General features: G+C 47.3%; 1 protein-coding gene across 1 annotated transcript in view; it reads left to right on the plus strand.

Annotated features, from left to right (window-relative positions):
* Positions 1 to 18,738, plus strand: part of DNAH9 (dynein axonemal heavy chain 9) — a 213,293-nt gene that overhangs the window by 24,166 nt on the left and 170,389 nt on the right. The window contains exons 12-22 of the mRNA XM_074922361.1: positions 931 to 1,057; positions 3,660 to 3,915; positions 5,116 to 5,357; positions 7,816 to 7,951; positions 9,042 to 9,238; positions 9,333 to 9,757; positions 11,374 to 11,596; positions 13,914 to 14,080; positions 14,445 to 15,315; positions 16,766 to 16,896; positions 18,020 to 18,146. Coding sequence (XP_074778462.1) covers positions 931 to 1,057; positions 3,660 to 3,915; positions 5,116 to 5,357; positions 7,816 to 7,951; positions 9,042 to 9,238; positions 9,333 to 9,757; positions 11,374 to 11,596; positions 13,914 to 14,080; positions 14,445 to 15,315; positions 16,766 to 16,896; positions 18,020 to 18,146 — 2,902 coding nt within the window. The remainder of the gene's footprint in view (positions 1 to 930; positions 1,058 to 3,659; positions 3,916 to 5,115; positions 5,358 to 7,815; positions 7,952 to 9,041; positions 9,239 to 9,332; positions 9,758 to 11,373; positions 11,597 to 13,913; positions 14,081 to 14,444; positions 15,316 to 16,765; positions 16,897 to 18,019; positions 18,147 to 18,738) is intronic.

The following is an 18,738-nucleotide window of genomic DNA, read 5'->3' on the forward strand; positions in this document are numbered from 1 at the left end:
GAATGTATTTACAGTGACTCTAATATATATATTCCAACATTTGGAGTGGGATTCATTGTTCCTGACTTAGTATGTTTGATGCTAAATCTGAACTGGTTGTTAAATCTGAACTGGATGTTAAATCTGAACTGGTTGCTCTGGGCTTTCCCTTGGGAAGAGCCACCTCCCCAGGAAGGAGATGTCTCTGCAGATCCTGCTCTCCATCAGCAACGAAGGGAGCTGAGACACCTGGCTGCTGGGTACTGCATGGCAGTTGGAGGGAGTCCTGTTTCTGATTACCAAAACAAAGGCTGAATAATTATGGTTCAGCCTTTCAGAAGAGAGCAGAGGGTCCTGGGTAACTTCAACAGAGATGGTGTTTTCTGGGTGCCATTTCCCAAAGTGCTAAGTTGACAATATGATTCAGAAGAGACTTAGTAGCTTGAGTTGGACTGCCCATGACATGTGAGATACCAGGACCCCTATTCAGCCCTCTGGTTTCCACTGCCAGTGGTGTCATAGAGCTCTCAAACAGCTGAATTTCCCTGAAGTGATGGTTTCTCTGCAGTGACTCTGAGAGAAGTGAAGGCAGCCGCATCCATCCCCAGCACTTGTATGGATTTACACACCCATTCCTGCTTAGACACTTTGGAAATGCCTAGTAGCTGCTTATCTGTTACTTTAGGCTAATGCTTTTGAAAGCCTGTCTCTAAATCTGAATCCTCTGCTAAAAATAGTACAAAGAGAGATCTTTGCCCTCCTGAGTTGATGCTGTCACTGGTTTTCAGGTGTTTGTCTTTGAAGCCATGTTGTTTATGGAGATGGTGTGAATTGGTTTTTAATATTCCTTCATGTTCTTCAGTCCTCAGTAGTAGACCTGACTTTCATTTGATTATATGCCCTGGTCTGCTGGCTTGGTACCTACATGAGGGATGTTTTATTTTCTGGCAGGTATCAGGAAAAGCTCTATGTAGACTGGTCCCAGACAGTCTCTGAAAAATCACAGTACAACCTTATTCAGCCACTCATCCGACGAGATCCAGAAACCAAACTGATCACAGTCAATTTTGATCCCCAGGTAAAAACTGCTGTCAGTTAGCTTGCCTGCCTGCCTGCAGCCATGTCTCCAAGCTGTGCCCCACTGTCCGCTGGAGGTGTGGTGGGATTTGTACTAGGTCTGTTCTGCTGAGGTCCATGGAACCCCTTCTGTGATGGGTAACATGAATTTACCATCCCCTTGTGTCAAAGACAATCCAATCTGTGGGATTTATCTCCTGGTAATATATCAGGATTACAGTTTGAGCAGAGAAAATTCTAGTTAAAGCCAGTGACAGACAGTCCCTGAGTAGCCAGATGTTTAACTGGTGTCAGCATCTCTAGACCAGATTTGATACTGGTGTGGGGAATGTTGGGGCATCATATACAGAGGTGGTTTAGTGTTGTGTGCACCTAAAATCTGAGCTTTCTGAAAGGTTATAAAAAACCCAGGGATTGTTTTGTTACACCATGTTGTGGCTGTTGGATTTTCTTTACTGTGGTGCATGAGGCTTATGATAGATTTCAGATCATTTCTCTGTCCCCTAGAGTTCCCCTAAGGCCTGTCTTCAGCGTGGGGAGGATTGACCATCCACCTCACTCAAAGCAGAAGCAGGGCTCCAAGCCAGCAGCATGCATAGATGGACTGAAAGCTGCTGGGGCCTGGTGGGAGCCAAGGTCTGCCAGCTGTTGTAATTTGCTGGGAGGTGCTGAATCTCAGGAGCCTGGGAAACGTTGGCATCAAAAACTTCCTCCTGTTCCCTGGGACATGCTGCTGTTAAAGGAAAGTGTTTAGGTTTTAGAGCTCACTCAAGCTTGGGCCTCCGTCAAAGGATTTTTCAAGCTCCTTGGAAGCTCCTTGCTAAGCTGGGAGCCAAATGGCCCCAGGGGATGTTTTCCACCCTTCACCCTGGTAACAAGATTTGGAGCCTATGATATTTTGAGCATGCCTGTTCTCAGTTCCAGTCTTTGAGTGTTTCTGCACTGCTCTGCTCAGCTTTCCATACTGAGGGCTGCCTGATTTCCTGAAGTGTCCATTCAGCAGCCTCTTCATGCCCTCCAAAATAGATAAGAGCACCTCATTTTGCCTAGAGGGAGGATGTATTTGCAGCTTTTCAGCAAGGAAGAGTCTTCCAGAGCTCATCTTCCATGGAGGAGAGGGAAAGAGGGGAAGACACCCTTGACCCCATGCTGGGGATGTCCCAGACATTCCAGTGCAAAGAAGGGAAGGGAGCTTTGTTGTGTCTAGTTCACCCTCTTGTTCCTTCAGTCCTCTGATTTTCCCTTTCCTACCACCTCCTCCTCCTTTGTCCACCTTGCCAGAGTGCCCCCTGCACCCTTCTTCACCCCTTCTTTCTTTCCTCTTCTTGTCATCCTGTTCACTGTCACTTTAGTATTATAGACACTCTGAATGTGTGATGACATACCTTCCTGATGTGCACTGCATGTTCCTCCCCTTTGCCGTCCCTTCACAGGGACAGTGCTTCCCAAGTGCCTCATCCAGTTCTGCCAGATGTTGGGATTTGGCTAATGTCAGGCAGAGGTGGAGAGGATTCAGTAACCCCCGCCTGTCACCCAGGGCAGCGACAGATGCTCCTGGACATGCAATCCCTGTGCTTGTGGCTTCACCTGCTTCTGTTCATATCTGCAGCTTTCCAGTTTTCCCATCAAAAATAGGAGTAGGGAACTGGGACTAGAGGGCATGAGTGGCATTGGATCAGAGAGAGATTTCTTCCCCATGTCTTCACAGGAAGAGATGATACAATCTGCCAACCTAAGGGAAAGGCAATTTTTAGGGAGCTGCACCCCAAGTTCAGCCACAGCCAGGGGTGGTCCTCACCCCTGCCATTGCCCATATGACATACCGAATTTCTGCCACCGTGCCAACGTGTGCAGTTCCAAGAGCATTTTACCTCTCACTAGCCACTAAACTGAGCAAAGATTTTTAGTCTTAGAAGTGATGTATTGCACTGGACGACCTTGCTGCTCCCTTTGTTGCAGGGAGTCATTTATACTGGGGTTTATGATTTGATAATCTCCCTCAATCCGGTCCTATCACAACTCAAACATCAACTTAAACATGCACTGGCATTGAGTGCTTCTGGTTGGGCTCGGAGAAGTCTCCAGCAGAAATCTTTGGTGGATTGGTGGCCATAGGAATATTTGAGTCACTGGGTTTGGGGCCATGTTTTTGGTTGTTTTGGTGAGTTTTTAAATTTTTATTTATTTATTTATTTATTTATTTATTTATTATGCCAGTTAGCCCAGCAAACCAACAGATCTGGAGCCATCTTATCTTCCACTTAGATAACTGCTAAGCTCCGCTTGCAGACACGGTATTGCTGTAAGACTCTAGTTATGAGGATAGCTGAGAGGACCAGAGATTCTCATGGCTTTTAGAGGCTACATAGAGTTTGCTGGCTGGGTAGTTAACAGAGCTGTCTGTCTTTGGTTGGGAAGAAAACCAGAGGCAAAGATCAATGGGAGACAGATAGCATGGACTAGTAGGTGTCCAGGCTCTTTTCAGAGTGTGCTGCTTTTATTCACAAAGGGCAAGAAACCCCTAAGATGCTCAGAACTGATTGGAAAGTGCCAGGTAAATGGGGAGGATTGTCCCGTGTCCAACTTTCATCTTGTTTCTCCAGCTCGTTTCGGTGCTGAGGGAGGTGAGCTACCTGTCTGGCAGGCAGAGGGGAGCCATCCCACTGACAGCAACAGAAATCTATTCCTCCAAGGAATCATACCGGCAGACGGTGGCCAACTTGGAGCTGATGGTGAACAGATACAACAAGGTCCTGAAGACAGTCCTGGAGGTCGAGTACCCTCTAATAGAGGGGCAGCTGTGGGCTATTGACCTGAAGCTGAAGGAGGCAGAAGAAATACTGAACTGGAAGATGGAGGGTGAGCTGGCTCTGTGTTAGGGTGAAAGCGCATACGCTTGGGTCCTGTCAGATCCCCCCATGTGCACAACCTCCATCACCTTGCAGTTCCCAGCAGGACAGGGACCCTTAGTAGAGCCAGCACTGGAGAGATGAAGGGCAGTCCCCAGGTTGCCTGTTCCTTGCCACGTTCTGTTGACCTGCTGGGGCTGTGAGCAGGTTCAGCCTGGGCTTCTGGGGAGGAGAGGCTGCCCTGTAAGCAGTGCCACCGAGGAGATGGCAAGATTTGGGTTTGCAAGAACTGGCAAGGCTGGGGTTGAAGCATCTGCTTACTGTCTGTGCTGGCCCCCCTGTGCCAGTCCAGGTGACCCATTGTGTGGCTGTGTCCCCTGAGACACTGCTTTCTCACCCAAAAGGAAGTGGGAACCCTTGCCCCAGCTATCTGGCACTGGGATGGACTTGTCCCAGTGACAGCCAGGGCCCCCTCATTATCTTTTCTTGAAACACTGCAGCTAGGGGTGGATTTTGTGAACTGTGACTTTGGGATGATTTAACCAGTGTTCTTGCTTGATTAGTTTTAACTGCAAAGCAGAGTGGAGGAAGACAATTTGTTTCCTCTTGGTGAAAGCAAACTGCTCACAGGTGGAATATATATTTCTGTCATCGGGTTTGTGGTATGAATAGGAACAAGCGTCCTCCCTTGGGATCATGCAAAGCTGAAAAACTTTCTCCATTGCACAATAAAGAAAGATGAAGGGATTTTCCTGCAGATGAACTTTAAGTTCTCTGCATCTAAATGCAGCCCTTGTACCTGGGGCTGGGACAACCCATGTATTAGGGCTATGGGTCCCTGCTCTAGTGATGGTGGCAGGGACCACTCAGCCTGTTGTACTCGTCCTCCACATGCTGCTCCCTCTGGTAGCAATCAGTGGGAGATGAAACCTGGGCAGAGGGAAGCAGGAAGTGTCAGACATCCCCATGGTGGTGGTGGTCTTGGCAGAAAACAGAGGCTGCTGCTGTCCATACTGTGGCTTGTTGGGGTAGGAGGGAGCTAGAAGTGGCTCTGTTGGTTGATGTGGGAAGTCTTGTGTTAATGGTGGGTGAGAAATACATGAGACCATGGGGGAAAAAGTCAGAGGCTGGTTTTAAGGATAGTGCACAAGATGTGTCCCAGCAGCTCTGAAAACAAGTAGTCAGTCTTCTCTTTTTTTTTTTTTACCAGGTGTCTGGGATCATATCTCCATGGTGATGGATGATGTCCATGACCTCGAGCAGAGGATGCAGAAGGCTAAAAACAATGTTGAGGAGATCCAGACCATCACGCGATCGTGGGTGTCACCCATATTCGAGAGGAAAGATTGTAAAAAGGAATCACTGCTAAACCTAGAGGACTGTCAGGACCGTCTGGAAAGGCGTTACAGCCTTGTCAGAGAATCAGGGCAGAGGATTCATTTGCTGGTGAAGGTGAGGGGGACCTTCCCCAGGGGGTTGTTGGTTTTCATAGGCTCTGTGTGTTTCTTCGCTGTGGTGAAAGTGTCCAGAGTTCTTTCACCTTAAATTTAACTCACTTAACTCATTTGAAAATCTTGCTCAGTGTCAATTAATGATAGCTTTGATGAGTGAGCTGGTACGGCTGTGTGGTGCGGGGCTGCTGGCTGGGCACTGCTGGACACCCAGTTCGGGACAGAAACAGGAGCAGCTGCAGCTCAGGGAGTCTGGCTCCCAGTCCTGGCTGTTGTGGAGCCACTAGAGGGGAGTCGTGCATCAGGCTTTGGGATCCTGCTCAGCGGAAAAATCCCCCTCCAAAATATTTACCTGGAAAAAGAGAGGTAGCTGGCTGTGGCTGACCTCTCTGTTTCAGACTTGTTGTCCCCCTGTGGGAGCAGGAGGTGACGCTGGCAGTCCAGGGAGAAGCTGAGTGACAGGAAAAAAGCTGCTGTCTTGAAACCTCGGTGCTTTCCAGCAGCTTTGCCAGAGCTGAGTCCTCTTTGTAGGCCAGGAGAAAGCCCAAAGCTCTGCTCCTCACCAGCCCGGAGTAAGGTGTTATGCATGACAGGGACAGCACCTTGTCCTGGAGGGAGATGGATTTTAGATCCAGCTCTCTCTTGAGGGTCACCATCTGGCCTAGGACTCTGGGGAGAACTGGCTGACCCTTTCTGGGACACTGAGCTCTTGTTGCTCATCTTACTTCACTGTCTGCAGCCAGCCCTAGACCTCTAACCTCCTTCTCTGCACACGGAACCCATAGTGAGGATTTTACTATGTCCATGTTGTTCTGCTGCCAGAGCTGTAACAGGCTCAGCCACCTCTGGCTGCCATCCAGAAGACCAAGGCACTTGCTAGGTTGTGGTCATGGCAGGAGCCACTGGTGTGGTGGCACTGCCAGTGCTGCTCCTAGGAGCAGGACCAACTGCAAAGTAGCATGAAGGTCCTAGGGAGGGAAAGGCACCATGGCCCAAAGTAGAGTGTCCTCATGCCTCTGCCCTGCTGTGCTGGTCAAACCTGGAGGAGCTGCAGCAGAGGGGCCAAGGGCTGGTCTGGGTTTCCCTTGGTTGTTCAAGTCTTCCTGGGGGCAGGTGAGTCTTGAGGCTGCTGAGAAAAGCACAGTGAGGGTTTGGGTATGTACACCAACAGGAAAAGGCAGGACAGCTAGATGCTGGCTTTCATTGCCCTTCATTCACCAGGATGAGGCATCTGGAGTAAAGGCTCAGTACAACACCAGTAACAAGGGGACATTATCAGATACAAGGGCAGGGGATGATGAAGAGAGGGTGGTGCTCTCAGATAGATATTCCCACAGGGTTCGTTTGTATGAAGTTCCCCTTTCTCTACTGTCAGCAAAATGTGGCCAGAGTGAGTCTACAAGGGGCTGGAGCCCTGGCTTACTCCCTTGAGAGTTTAAGCACCCAGCAATGATGTGTCAAGTTGGGGAGCAGCAACTCTGGGTTGGCTCAAACCCAGCTGGCAATGCTGCTCTATCTCGTGTGCCAAGCTGCCATGTCAGTGCTGGGAATGGCACCCTCTCCTGTGCCTCCATACATGAAATGCTGCCACGTCGACCCCCCAGCAGCAGACAGTGTGTGTTGGTTTCTGCTCACTGCAAGCTGGACCTTAATTTTTTTGTCTGTGTTGAGGACTCTTGGCAGGCTTAGGAGAAGGAACACTCAGAGGGCATAGCAAGGCAGGGGACAGGATCACAGCAGAGCCTGGAGGACTGCTTGGAGGTGCAGAGAGTGGATACACAGCCTGGCCATGTGGGGATGGAAAGAGGAGACCCGGGAAGGATGAGTCCCTGCTGTGACCAGAAAAGTCCACATTTCCTGACTGGGCGCTTGCCTGGAGAAAGGGAACACAATAAGTTGAGGAGGGAGGTTGTTAGCCAACCCTTTGTCTTCTGATCCCCAATCTTTATCTGTTTTTACATGGTTTATTAAAGAACCTTTTCCTGAATTTAAAAGTTCTCTGGTCTTGAGAAGGGCATTTGTAGGGCAGAGGTGTAAGCAGTCCACTTTGAAGGCCTCATCCACTCAGGGTAACACTAAACGTGCCACCAAGGCTGGGTCTTCATGAACTGGATGACTTTGAGACTCCTGAGCGCTCCCTGCCCCAGTATGCAAAGCAGCCTCTAGCCCTATGTCCTCAGAGAAGAGGGAGGAGAACATGTCACAGAGCAGCTGAGTCTCTTCTGCACTCCATTTTTACCTTGCAATTATTTTTAGTTGTTTCAGATGACAAAGCAGCCCCTGACAGAAGGAGCAGATCGTCGCCATGCCAGCAGCAGCAACATCCGTCTGTCTGGTTTTCCATGCCTCCACAAGGCTGGTACCCATGTGATCACTGACGTCAGTCCTTAGCTGTGGGCAGCTCTCTTGAGGACAGACTCAGCTGTGCTGTATTTAAAGGCGTCTTCTTTTTCTTCCAGGAAAACCAGAGCCTCTTACTTGCAGACCCAGCATCTGACATCTGGGAGGCCTATGTGGATTATGTCGATGAGATAGTCCTGGATGGATTCTTCACTGCCATTGAGTGCTCGCTGAAGTACCTCCTGGAAAACACAGGTGACTGCTGGTTCTCCCCTGGTCGTGGTGGCTGCTTCAGACTCAACCAAGGGGAGGTTTCTGTTTTGTGCCCTCCCTCACGCTGAAGAGTTGCTGTCTTCTTCCTGGCTTTCTGCTGTGCCTCTTGCACTGTCTACGGCAAGTGCTGGAGGAACCTCCAGACATGGTGGGTGACTCCATCCCCCTGTCACTGGAACAAAGCATTGCTCAGGGGGAGGGATAGAGACAACTATGAACCATTTAGAGGGATTAATGGAAAGACAAAATTGAGGCATTGTCCCAAGTCTGTGCTTGGGCATCAGCCATCTCCTGCCCTCCCATACACAACACATCAAGGTTACACAACCTTTCATTTGTGGAGAGTCTCTAGAGCAGGTTCTGCTGATGAAAGGCTTGAAAGAAAAACCTCAGTCCTGAGCATTAGTCCAGTGAAGATGTGAGATGGCTTCAGGAGTCAGTAAATCAAACCTCCTGCCTAAAGCCACTGTGGAGTTTCACTCACTCAGCTGAGAGCAGCCTGTGTCCAGCTAAAGCATGTCTCCAGGAACACTTCTGTGCTGGATGTGGAGGCACACTGAGTTGGAGAATTGCATCCAGTTCTTCACCATCTTGTTAAAAACATGCATATAATTTCACATTTGCATTTGGTTTCAGTTTGCAGTTGCTGGGGTTTTTTCATGCCTTTCTCCACTAAATTAAAAAGCCTCTTGGTTCCTGTTGTTTTTCTCCTCTGCAAGTACTTATGTGCTGTAATTGTTCAGCTCTCAGACTCCCTTTTGATTAGCTAAAGACCCTGGTCTCTTTAAGGCATTTTTTCTTCACAGCATTTTTTCTGATCCTTAAATCATTGTGTCTCATCTGTTCTGCAGTATCTCCTGTGGGTACCAGGACATCAGGCAGTTTGCCAGCATTTCCTCTGTGTTGAGTGGAGACACAGTGTCACTGGACCCAGTGAGTGGGTGTCTGCGATCACACCTGCCTGGTGTCCCTGTGGCCATTGTGTGCATAGTGTGATGAGATGTTAGTGGAGGTTTGACATCACTTCTCTCTCCTTGAAAAACGTCCTGTTGTTTTGGTTCTTCCCTACTAGATCCCAAGGCAGGGCTCGCTCCCCTGTTTGAGGTGCAGCTGGATTTGGTGATCCCAGATTTGGTATTTCATCCCTCCTTGGACCCTGGCACAAACGATAACTTCTATGACGTGGTGGAAAGTCTTCTCAATGACATCTACCGGATCTCATCGCTGGTGCCCAGGCTGGCCAAGCACAGCGGCTTCCTCCACTACCAGGTCAGTGGCTGTGGACCTCCCTCATGCTGTGTGACGGTGAGGAGGTACCACGCTGCTCCTCTAACACTACGGTCTCCTCTCTTTCATCTCCTAGGCTGACATGGAGGACATGGCTGACCTGGCTGACATGCGCCATGACCTGATGGGACGTGTGCAGGCTGTGATGGCAGCCTGCTGTGATTACCGCAGTGCCTTCGACCAATACTCCTACCTCTATGGGGATGACAGAAAGGAGTTCTGCCGCCAGTTCCTCCTCTATGGGCACATCCTCACCGCTGCAGAAATTGAGGCCCATGCCGAGGATGGGGTCCCTGAAACTCCCCCCACACTGCAGCAGTTCAGAGAGCAGATCGACTCCTATGAGAAGATCTATGAAGAGGTGAATCATATTGAGCCCATCAGCATCTTCCAGAGCTGGATGAAAGTTGACGCTCGGCCTTTCAAGGCATCCTTGCTGAATGTGATAAAAAGGTGGAGCTTGGTGTTCAAGCAGCATCTCATGGACCACGTCACACACAGGTAAGAGCTGATCCTGCCTCCTCTTCCCAGGACCTATGCTGACCAAAGGGCATTTTTCTTGTCCTGGCTGGGCTTTATCATTTCACACTGATAACCAATAAGCTAACACAGGAGCAAGAGAAGGGGGCCTATACTGCATGCCAGCTCCATCCCATCCACTCCTCTCTGCTGGGAACTGGTATGGCTGAGCATGTAAAATGGAAAAGTTACACAGACTTGGTACCCCTGACATCCCATGCTCCTGGGACCTGCCGTGTAGCGTTAGACAGGACATCTGCTTGTCCATTCATCCTGATCCAACTAACCTAATATCTTCTAGAGCTCTGTACATACTTCACTGAATTTGATTTAGCCATCAGTAAAGCTGCATTAATGTCATGACATACTTGCTCTATTTCTAAATGCATTGCTCTTTTGAGTGCACTCTGTGTAAAAAAAAAAAAAGACTAATTCAGGTTGCCTGGCATAAGCAGTCATGGGGAGGTAGTTTCAAGGTTACAGAAAGGAGGAGTTTTGGATGTAAGTTTTGAATTAACATGTGTTCCCTGCTCTGAATAGCTGTGCAGTCACCAGGTCTGTGCAGGACAGTGCGTCAGGTGATTTATTTGAGTAGTCACAACTGAAGGATATCATAGGTCTTGAATGCTTACAAAGAAATATTTACAGACATATGTAGTAGTGAAGGCTGCAGTGTGTGGTGGATGATGTGTTCTTTTCAGCACAGTAACTCTGTTAGATAATTTCTGTGCAAAGAGGTTTCTGTGTAGCTTAGAATGGGCATTTAGGAGTTCTTATTAAGAGTTCCTGACTCGGCAGTTTAGTCTTTATTAGATGAAATATTTAAGGATACATTTTGGCCCAGCAGCATTCACAGAATTTAAGTGGGCACTTAAAAAAATAAGTGTTTTGAGGAGAAAAGAATGGCTGTGCTGGAAGGACCAGAGATCCATCATGCCTCTGCCATCAGTGCCTAGTAGCTGGTGAGATTAAGAACAGGGTAAGCAGGTAGGAAAACTTCCCCTAAACACTCTCCTTTATCACTAACAATTAATAGCTCAAGGACTTTGAGAAACAGGGGCCATACCCTTGTAGTTAAAGAACTGGGTAGATTTTTTTTCTCTCACAAATGTTCAGTTGTTTTTCTGAACTTCTGTGAATTTTTATTGCCTGCATCCTCCTGCAGCAGGAAGTTACCCTGAGAAATGAGGCAGTGTGTGAAGAATAATCCCTGTTTGTTGTAGCTTTACAAGCTGCTGCTTCATCCGGGGATCCTGAATTCTTGTATTGGAAGTGATGAGGTGAAATCTGTCCTTTCAGACTCACTCTCTCCAGACCACTCCTGAGCTCACAGATCTCCATTATCCTCCTTCTCAGATACCTTTTCTCCAATCTGAGTAGTCCCAACCTATCTGTTCCTTGCAGGAAGCTGTACCACATCCATGGATCCCTTTGAGCATGAATTGTGGTTCTGATGCCCTCAGCGTGTTGCTGTGCCATGGACAGGGTTAGCCAGGCCTTTCCCCTGTCCATGCCAGTCCAGGTGCCTGGCGTAAGGCTGAGAATTATTTCAGTAGGAACTGATCTTACTTTGTGCCTTTCCGTTTTGTGTTATATAGCTTGGCTGACCTTGATGAGTTCATAAAAACTGTCGATAAAGGTTTGAGCAAAAAGGTTGAGCAAGGCGATTATGATGGCTTGGTGGAGATTATGGGTCATCTCCTGGCTGTTAAAGAAAGGCACAGTGTCACCGATGCCATGTTTGAGCCCCTGAAGCAAACCATTGAACTGCTGAAGACGTATGAGCAACAGCTGCCCGAAGAAGTCTATAAGCAGCTGGAGGTGGGTGAAGACTTGGGGTGGACACACAAATTTGCCGAGTAGCAGATGTCAAAGAGGGTGTGAGCTTAAGTGCATTGCAGGAATATTTAAGACCCCATTCCCTGTCATTAGAGGGCCTCAGTGGATAGTATTTTGCTATTGCAGGATGTGCCTTAATAGCTCTAAATTTTGGAGTTATATTGAGATTTTTCTTTTAAAGCAGAGATTAAGCCTTTTGTTATGTATGAAAAACATAGAATTGCCTGCTCCAACTCCCAGCGATTACTCCTGAAAAAAATTAATGCATTTTCAAATACATCTGTTAATTAGGTTGAATTATAATTATTTTTAAATAAGCCAGTTCTTGGCAACTGTGGAGATGGGAATGATAATGCTGGCAGAGGAGTTGCCTTCTCATAGGACTTCAGTCCTTCACTGGATCTGTAACACCAAATCTGTTTGACCCAGAGGACATCAATGAGAGAAGGTTATGAAAGTGTTTTGGCACCTTTCCACATCTGGCTCTGATGAATCAGGGTTTTTTTTGGGAATTCGTTTCATTTCTGGAAAGGGGACCATGAGATGGAGGTTAGAAAAGACTGCGAGGTGCCTGGCCAGCCTCGGGGAACAGGAGTCAAGCACTGACAACAGCCAGCGTGTTACAGTGGACAAGCATGTGGCTACGTGCTGATGGATACCTTATAGTCATGGGGTCCTATGGGCAGAGGGGTCTGTGTAGGACACAAGGTTTAAAGAACCTTTTTGGGAGATGTTCCTGCCTTATGCAGCTGTGCAGCAAAGGCTCCAGTTCTCTGCTGCAGGCTTGGATGGGAGCTGAGTGGGGTTTAGCAATCCCCTGGTTTTCTGCTTGTGTAACTGTGATCTGTGGATGGTTGGGTCACCAAATCTGGTCCTAAAGATACCTCAGTTCCTACAGACTCCCTGAAAACCGGGAGGGCTGCATTACATGGATGCTCTGACTGCTGCAGCAGCTTCAGTCCAGCATAAAACATGTTGCTGCAGAGAACCATGAGGCTCTGCTAATTCCTGTGACTGAGAGCTGCTTGTTTGCTGACTGTTTGTGCAAGTACATTTGAACAACTGATTTATTTTTCTGATAGAAGAAATGAGGGATGCGGGGCAGCCATTTGGATCCAGGAGATAAAACAGTTTTATTCTTTCTAGCAAGTGTCAGGAACATGCAGTTGAATGATTCATTCTCTCCTGTATACGGTGGAAAAACCAGAAATAAGTTCCTCTAGGTAGCACTCCTTCCATGGCTGTGGAGATGGATGGGCTGGAGCTGGTAGTTTGTATGAGAATTACAAGGAAGCAGCTCCACGTGTCTCCTGCTGTGGTCATGGATAGTGATTTCTATTGAGACTGGAATATAAAGTGCCAGAAAGAGACCCCTCAGGAGGGACCGGCCCTGCTGTGGCCATTTCTGGTGCCTCAGAGCTGTCCCCAGGTTATTTCCCTTCTTTCCATAGTGTTGGTGTGTCTCCATTAATCTCCTTAACTATGTGAACTGGGATGAAGAGAAACCCAAAGTCTTTCCTGTAGGCTTGCACAGTACATGGGGAAGTGGGGTGTCCGAGAGCAAAGCACTGGCAGTTGACAGCAGAGCCCTTGGCTGAGTCAGTGTCTGGGCTGAGGATATGGCCCGAAAAGCCTAGTGAGAAGAAATAAAATCCCTTTCTGAAGAAAATACCAGATACAGAGGTGGATTGTCAGCAGTGCTGTGCACTTGCAGCTTGGATGATGAAATAAATGAACTGAGAAAGAAACCAGTCTTATTTAGTTCTAATACTATATACACAGGCTGGAGGGGTTTGCCCCAGACAGCTCCCTAGAAGTCCTTCTGTTATTACGTCTTCTTCTGCTCTGAGAGCTGGCAGGAAATTTCCCAGGCTCTGTTTCTTAATTAGCTCTGGGAAGCCAGACAATCTGATGAGCTTGCAACTGCATCCCATCCTCCTGCCTTCAGCCACTCCCAGCAGGCTCCAGGTCCTGCTGGGCTTGGTGTTAGGATCACTGTTCCCTCCCGAGCATTGAACCGTCCTGGGAGCCCAGGATCTAGTCTGGGACCCTTCTTCTGAAGTTACTGAACATGGTTGTACAATCAGAGCAGTCACTTATCAGGTCTTCAAAATTGTAAATAGCTGGGAAGTTTTATCCCAAATTGTGTGTTTAGGCTTTGCATCACAACAAAACTTCCTTATAGTTTTGGACACGGGATCTGTTCCTTTTTCTGTTCTGTGATTATCCATAAACAGATCAGACGCATCTTATATCAAATAGAAAATACTGCCTACCAGCATTTAAATTTTGCTTGCAGGAACTGCCAGAAAAATGGAACAATATAAAGAAGCTGGCAATAGCTGTGAAACAGCATGTGGCTCCTCTGCAGGCGAACGAAATGACAGTTCTGCGCAAGAGCTGTGCAGCGTTTGATGTTGAGCAGCACAGATTCAGAGAGCGATTTCGGAAAGAAGCACCATTCAGGTACTGGCAAATTATAGCATCAGAGAAGCCCTGAGGAAAAAAAGCTTTATGGGATCATCTCCAAGTGTCCTAAGAACGTATGCTCGAGCCCTTGCACACCTTTCCTACCTTCTCACAGTGTTGTATCTGTTATGCCTGGGGTGTTTTGTCCTTGGGAACACTGTCCAGTGTTAGCAAGAGGTTGAATTTGGATGCTGAGTGCACAGTATCGTTTTAAGGTGGCATCAGTAGTGCCATGTGGCTGTGCCATCAATGCATACTATAGACATTTCATCTCTGCTTTGCCTCTTAGAGGCACTGTTTGTTTTTTTTCTTTAGAAGTTTTTACAGTATCACTTAACGAAGAATAAACATTTCTTTCTAGGTTTGACACCAAAAAGCCTTATCAACTGCTGGATGCAAAGCACATTGAGATTAAACAAATGGAGTCAGCCATGACCTCAATTTATGAGTCAGCTGGTCTGTTTGAAGTCATGGTGCCAGATTATAAACAACTGAAGCAGTGCAGAAAGGAGCTGTGTCTTCTCAAAGAGCTCTGGGATATGATATCCCTGGTGAACACTAGCCTTGATGACTGGCAGACCACCAGATGGGTGGATATTAATGTGGAAAACATGGATCTAGAGTGTAAAAAGTTTGCAAGAGAGATTCGGAATTTGGATAAGGAAATGAGGGCGTGGGATGCTTTCACTGGGCTGGACAACAAAGTGAAGAACATGCTGACAGCCCTGAAAGCTGTGGCAGAACTTCAAAATCCTGCCATTAGAGAAAGACACTGGAACCAACTGATGCAGATGACAGGTGTGAGGTTTGTGATGGACTCGGACACCGTGCTGGCTGACCTCCTGAAGCTCAACCTGCATAACTTTGAGGATGAGGTTCGTGGCATTGTGGACAAAGCAGTGCGAGAAATGAGTATGGAAAAAGTCCTGAAGGAACTAAAAATGACTTGGAGCACCATGGAGTTTCAGTATGAGCCTCATCCCCGGAGGAACATCCCATTACTGAAGTCAGATGAAGAACTCATTGAAACTTTAGAAGACAACCAGGTGCAGCTGCAGAATTTAATGACATCGAAATATATTGCTTTTTTCTTGGAGGAGGTGTCTGCATGGCAGAGGAAGCTGTCCACTGCAGACTCCATCATTTCTCTCTGGTTCGAAGTGCAGCGTACGTGGTCTCACTTGGAGAGCATATTCATAGGCTCAGAAGATATACGGGCACAACTTCCCAAGGTATGAAACCACAAATCCTATTTTTCCTGTTTGGAAAGTGCTGAAGAAGAGCCTCCATTATATGAAACAGTTATCTATAATGCCAAGATGCCCAAAGCAGAGCTTTTCTCCTGCTGCCTTGCTTTTTTGGAGGCTCCCTTAGTGCTATATTAGTTTCCCTAGTGCTGCCTCAGGATTTTTTTGTACTGTAGGTTGTGCTTGAGCCATGCTGACAGCAGTAACAGCACTGCCAGGGCACTGCCACCCAGGAGGGGGTGTGCACAGCGCAGTGACACCCTGGTGATACACCACCCTGTCTCCATCCCTTCATTGTGGTCTGCTTGGACTGTTCTTCCCTCTGCTTTGGAGGGTGCTGGACACACCTCTCTTACTGTGCAATATATACAGGTGCTAATAGCCAGTGCCCTGAAGGCTGTACCATGTGCCAGCAAGCTGTTAATATCCAGCAGCTCTCTAATGGCATATATGAAATTGCATCATGATTTAAATCTGCATCCTACTGGGCAGCTGGCTGCATCTCAGTACCCGTCTGGCTGTCTGGCAGGTGGCATGGATCAGCAGCCTCTTCTCTTCCCTAGACAAAAAGATGAAGCTCAAAGCCTCCGGAGGCTGAACCTCCTCGGGATGCAGCCAGGGCTGGGGGAGGATATGTGGGCAGGGCATGGGACACATATCTGAAGCTGGCTACTTGGCCAGACCTTTGCTGCCGGGGCTGAACACAGGTTAACGTGGAAATGTTACCAGGAAAGTTTGGAGCACTTTTATTCACTGTCCGGGCTCATTCAGGAGGCCTGGCTTGGGAAAAAGGGAGGAACAGAGATATTTTGAACACAGTTTTATCTATTCTTTGCTGTTAACTCCAGAAATTCAGGGTCCCTGTTAGGTGCAGAGCACAGTTGCCAGCATGCTCCTCTGCTGCCAACATGGGGTTTCCATGGCCTCACTCAAGGCAAGGAAGGGCTCTCCTCTGCGAGTGTCCTACCCATTTCAGGGATGGGCACTGGGACTTCTGCATTGTAGCAAGAAGGGAACAGTGAACCCACATGGAGTCAGTAGCCTTTCCCTCATATGGGATCATCTCCTGCTGCTGTCGCCAGGGAATCTTGGAATTTCATCTGGACACAGGAGAGGAAGAGTTTTGAAGAGACATTCAAAGGGAAATTCAGTCCCATGAGAATGGTTGGTCCCATGCATTGGCTTCTGCATGGATCGCATTATCCACAGCCCCTTTGGGATACAGTGAGAAGGTGGCGAGTGCCCAGTTGGAGACCTGTTCCAGGCACATGGCTGGAAAAGCCCCTCTGAAATGGTGGAGAGGTCCCCCTGCACTGGACAGGAGGCTCTCTGCACAGTCTTTCTCCTCAACCCAAAGACAGCACCCAGAGGATGGGAGCTTTTAGCACAAAATCAGTGTTTTATGATGAATGTGTTCCTTGTGTTGCTTTTTTAGGACTCCAAACGCTTTGAAGGGATTGATGTGGATTTTAAAGAACTGACCTATGAAGCTCAGAAAACCCCAAATGTAATTGAGGCCACCAATAAACCAGGTCTGTCCCAACAACTGGAGGACATTCAGAGTAGGTACGTAAAACTTCACAAATCCCAAGATTTTGGCAGAGGCTGGGATCAACTCTAATTAAAGTTTGTTTAACCTGTGCTCCAGGGCTTTCTCCCTAGACTATACATTCCTTGCATTCACAAGTTGCAGCATTTTTGATCTTTCCTGAGTCTTTTTATTTGTGATCCATCACCCTGAAACCCCCAGAGTGGAGTCTGGCTTAGTGTATGTGCAAATTCTCATCTTGAATATTGATTTGCACATGCACAAAGGTAGGCGTTCAGCTGGTTTTAATAACACATGGCCTTGCTGCCACCCCACATACAATGTCTTAAATATCTGTTTAGCAGTCCAAGCAGGGATATCTGCAGCAGAGCTGAGCCCATGTTCTTTAATTTACAAAATTATCTCTGTGTGTATACCCTTGACACATAATATTATATAACTAGGCTCTTTGAGAAAGACCTTCGTGTCCTGAGATGGATATGCTTTTCACTTAACATGAGCTCATCTACCTGGAACATACTTAAAAGTTAATATGATAGCTGTTGTGTCAGTAATAACTATCCATTTAAAATAAAGATTTATTTTATTTTTTATCAGATAAGGCCAATGTTCCTCACAGAGGACTAGCTGTACGTTATTTATGAATTTTGAAAGCTCAGCAGGAGTTTAGCATGTAAGCAATGAAAGATCCATTTTAGATCAGAGCAAACAAGTTTCCTTTCAGGCTTCACAAACACAAAAAGCTGAGTAGGTCTGAATCAGACTTTAAAATGCAGCTCATTAGAATAAAGCAGTTATGGAAACTTTTATCCCAGTGTGAAATCACCTGTGGCAACTAGAAATTTGTCTAAAACCATAGGTCAGCCTGCAAACCCTTTCTAGCCTTTTTTTCCACCTGTGTTTCTGCTTTCTCATGAGGCTTCTCTGACTCTTAGGCTGTTTGACCCTTGAGAGTAGAGAGTTACTGTGAGTTACTATGTTGATCTGTTCAGAAAATACTGTAGAGGGCCAGCCTACAGGTTCAGCTCATGTCTGGCATTTCCTCAGGGTAGGGAAGTGTCATCTTGGTAACCCAAACTGTAGTATGAAACATGAAAGGGTATCTACCCACCTGTCCCAGCCTCTGCTTTGTCTCCCCAGGTTGTCTCTGTGTGAGAAGGCTTTGGCTGAATATTTGGACATGAAGAGGTTGGCCTTTCCCAGATTTTACTTCATTTCTTCTGCAGATTTATTGGATATTCTTTCCAATGGCACCAACCCACATCTGGTAAGCCTTGTACTGCATACATAACCTTTGCATTTTCTAGGTGTCAGTAATGTCACAGTGGAAGATGCTGTCTTGGGACTCTCCTGTAGCTTATCCTTTCCTGAGTGCTTTTTCTCCCACCTTCATTTGGATTAATAATAATTCACAGCTGACCTTCATCTGTCATCTTTGAAAGGCCACATGTGCACTCTATGTTGTCTGATATAACCCTGGTGATGCTTGCAGATGGTTCTGAAAGTGCTGCACAGAGCAGAGCTCTGTCTTTTATGCCATAAAAACAATGGGTTTGTTTCTGCTGGGATACAGTGAGTTTGGAGGAAGCTATCTTTCTTGAGGATCTCAGCCAAAACTTGTTGCTGACCTTGGATCCCCAACCTGGGATGCCACCAAGCAGCATCTGTGTTGAAAGAGCCACAGACTGGGTCTTCAAATGTGGAAGTGTTGACAACCGATGCCTTGGAGAGTTCCCTTTTTTTAGGCAGAAAGGGCATTTGCTAGTCAGCCACTTCTTCCTTCCCCCATGCAAAGGTCTTTGGGATGCCTTGATTATAGGGGTAGAGAAGAACACAGCCTACAAGTGGTAAGACAGCTG

This window comes from Athene noctua, chromosome 18 (genome assembly GCF_965140245.1).
Source record: "Athene noctua chromosome 18, bAthNoc1.hap1.1, whole genome shotgun sequence".
Taxonomy (NCBI): Eukaryota; Metazoa; Chordata; class Aves; order Strigiformes; family Strigidae; genus Athene; species Athene noctua.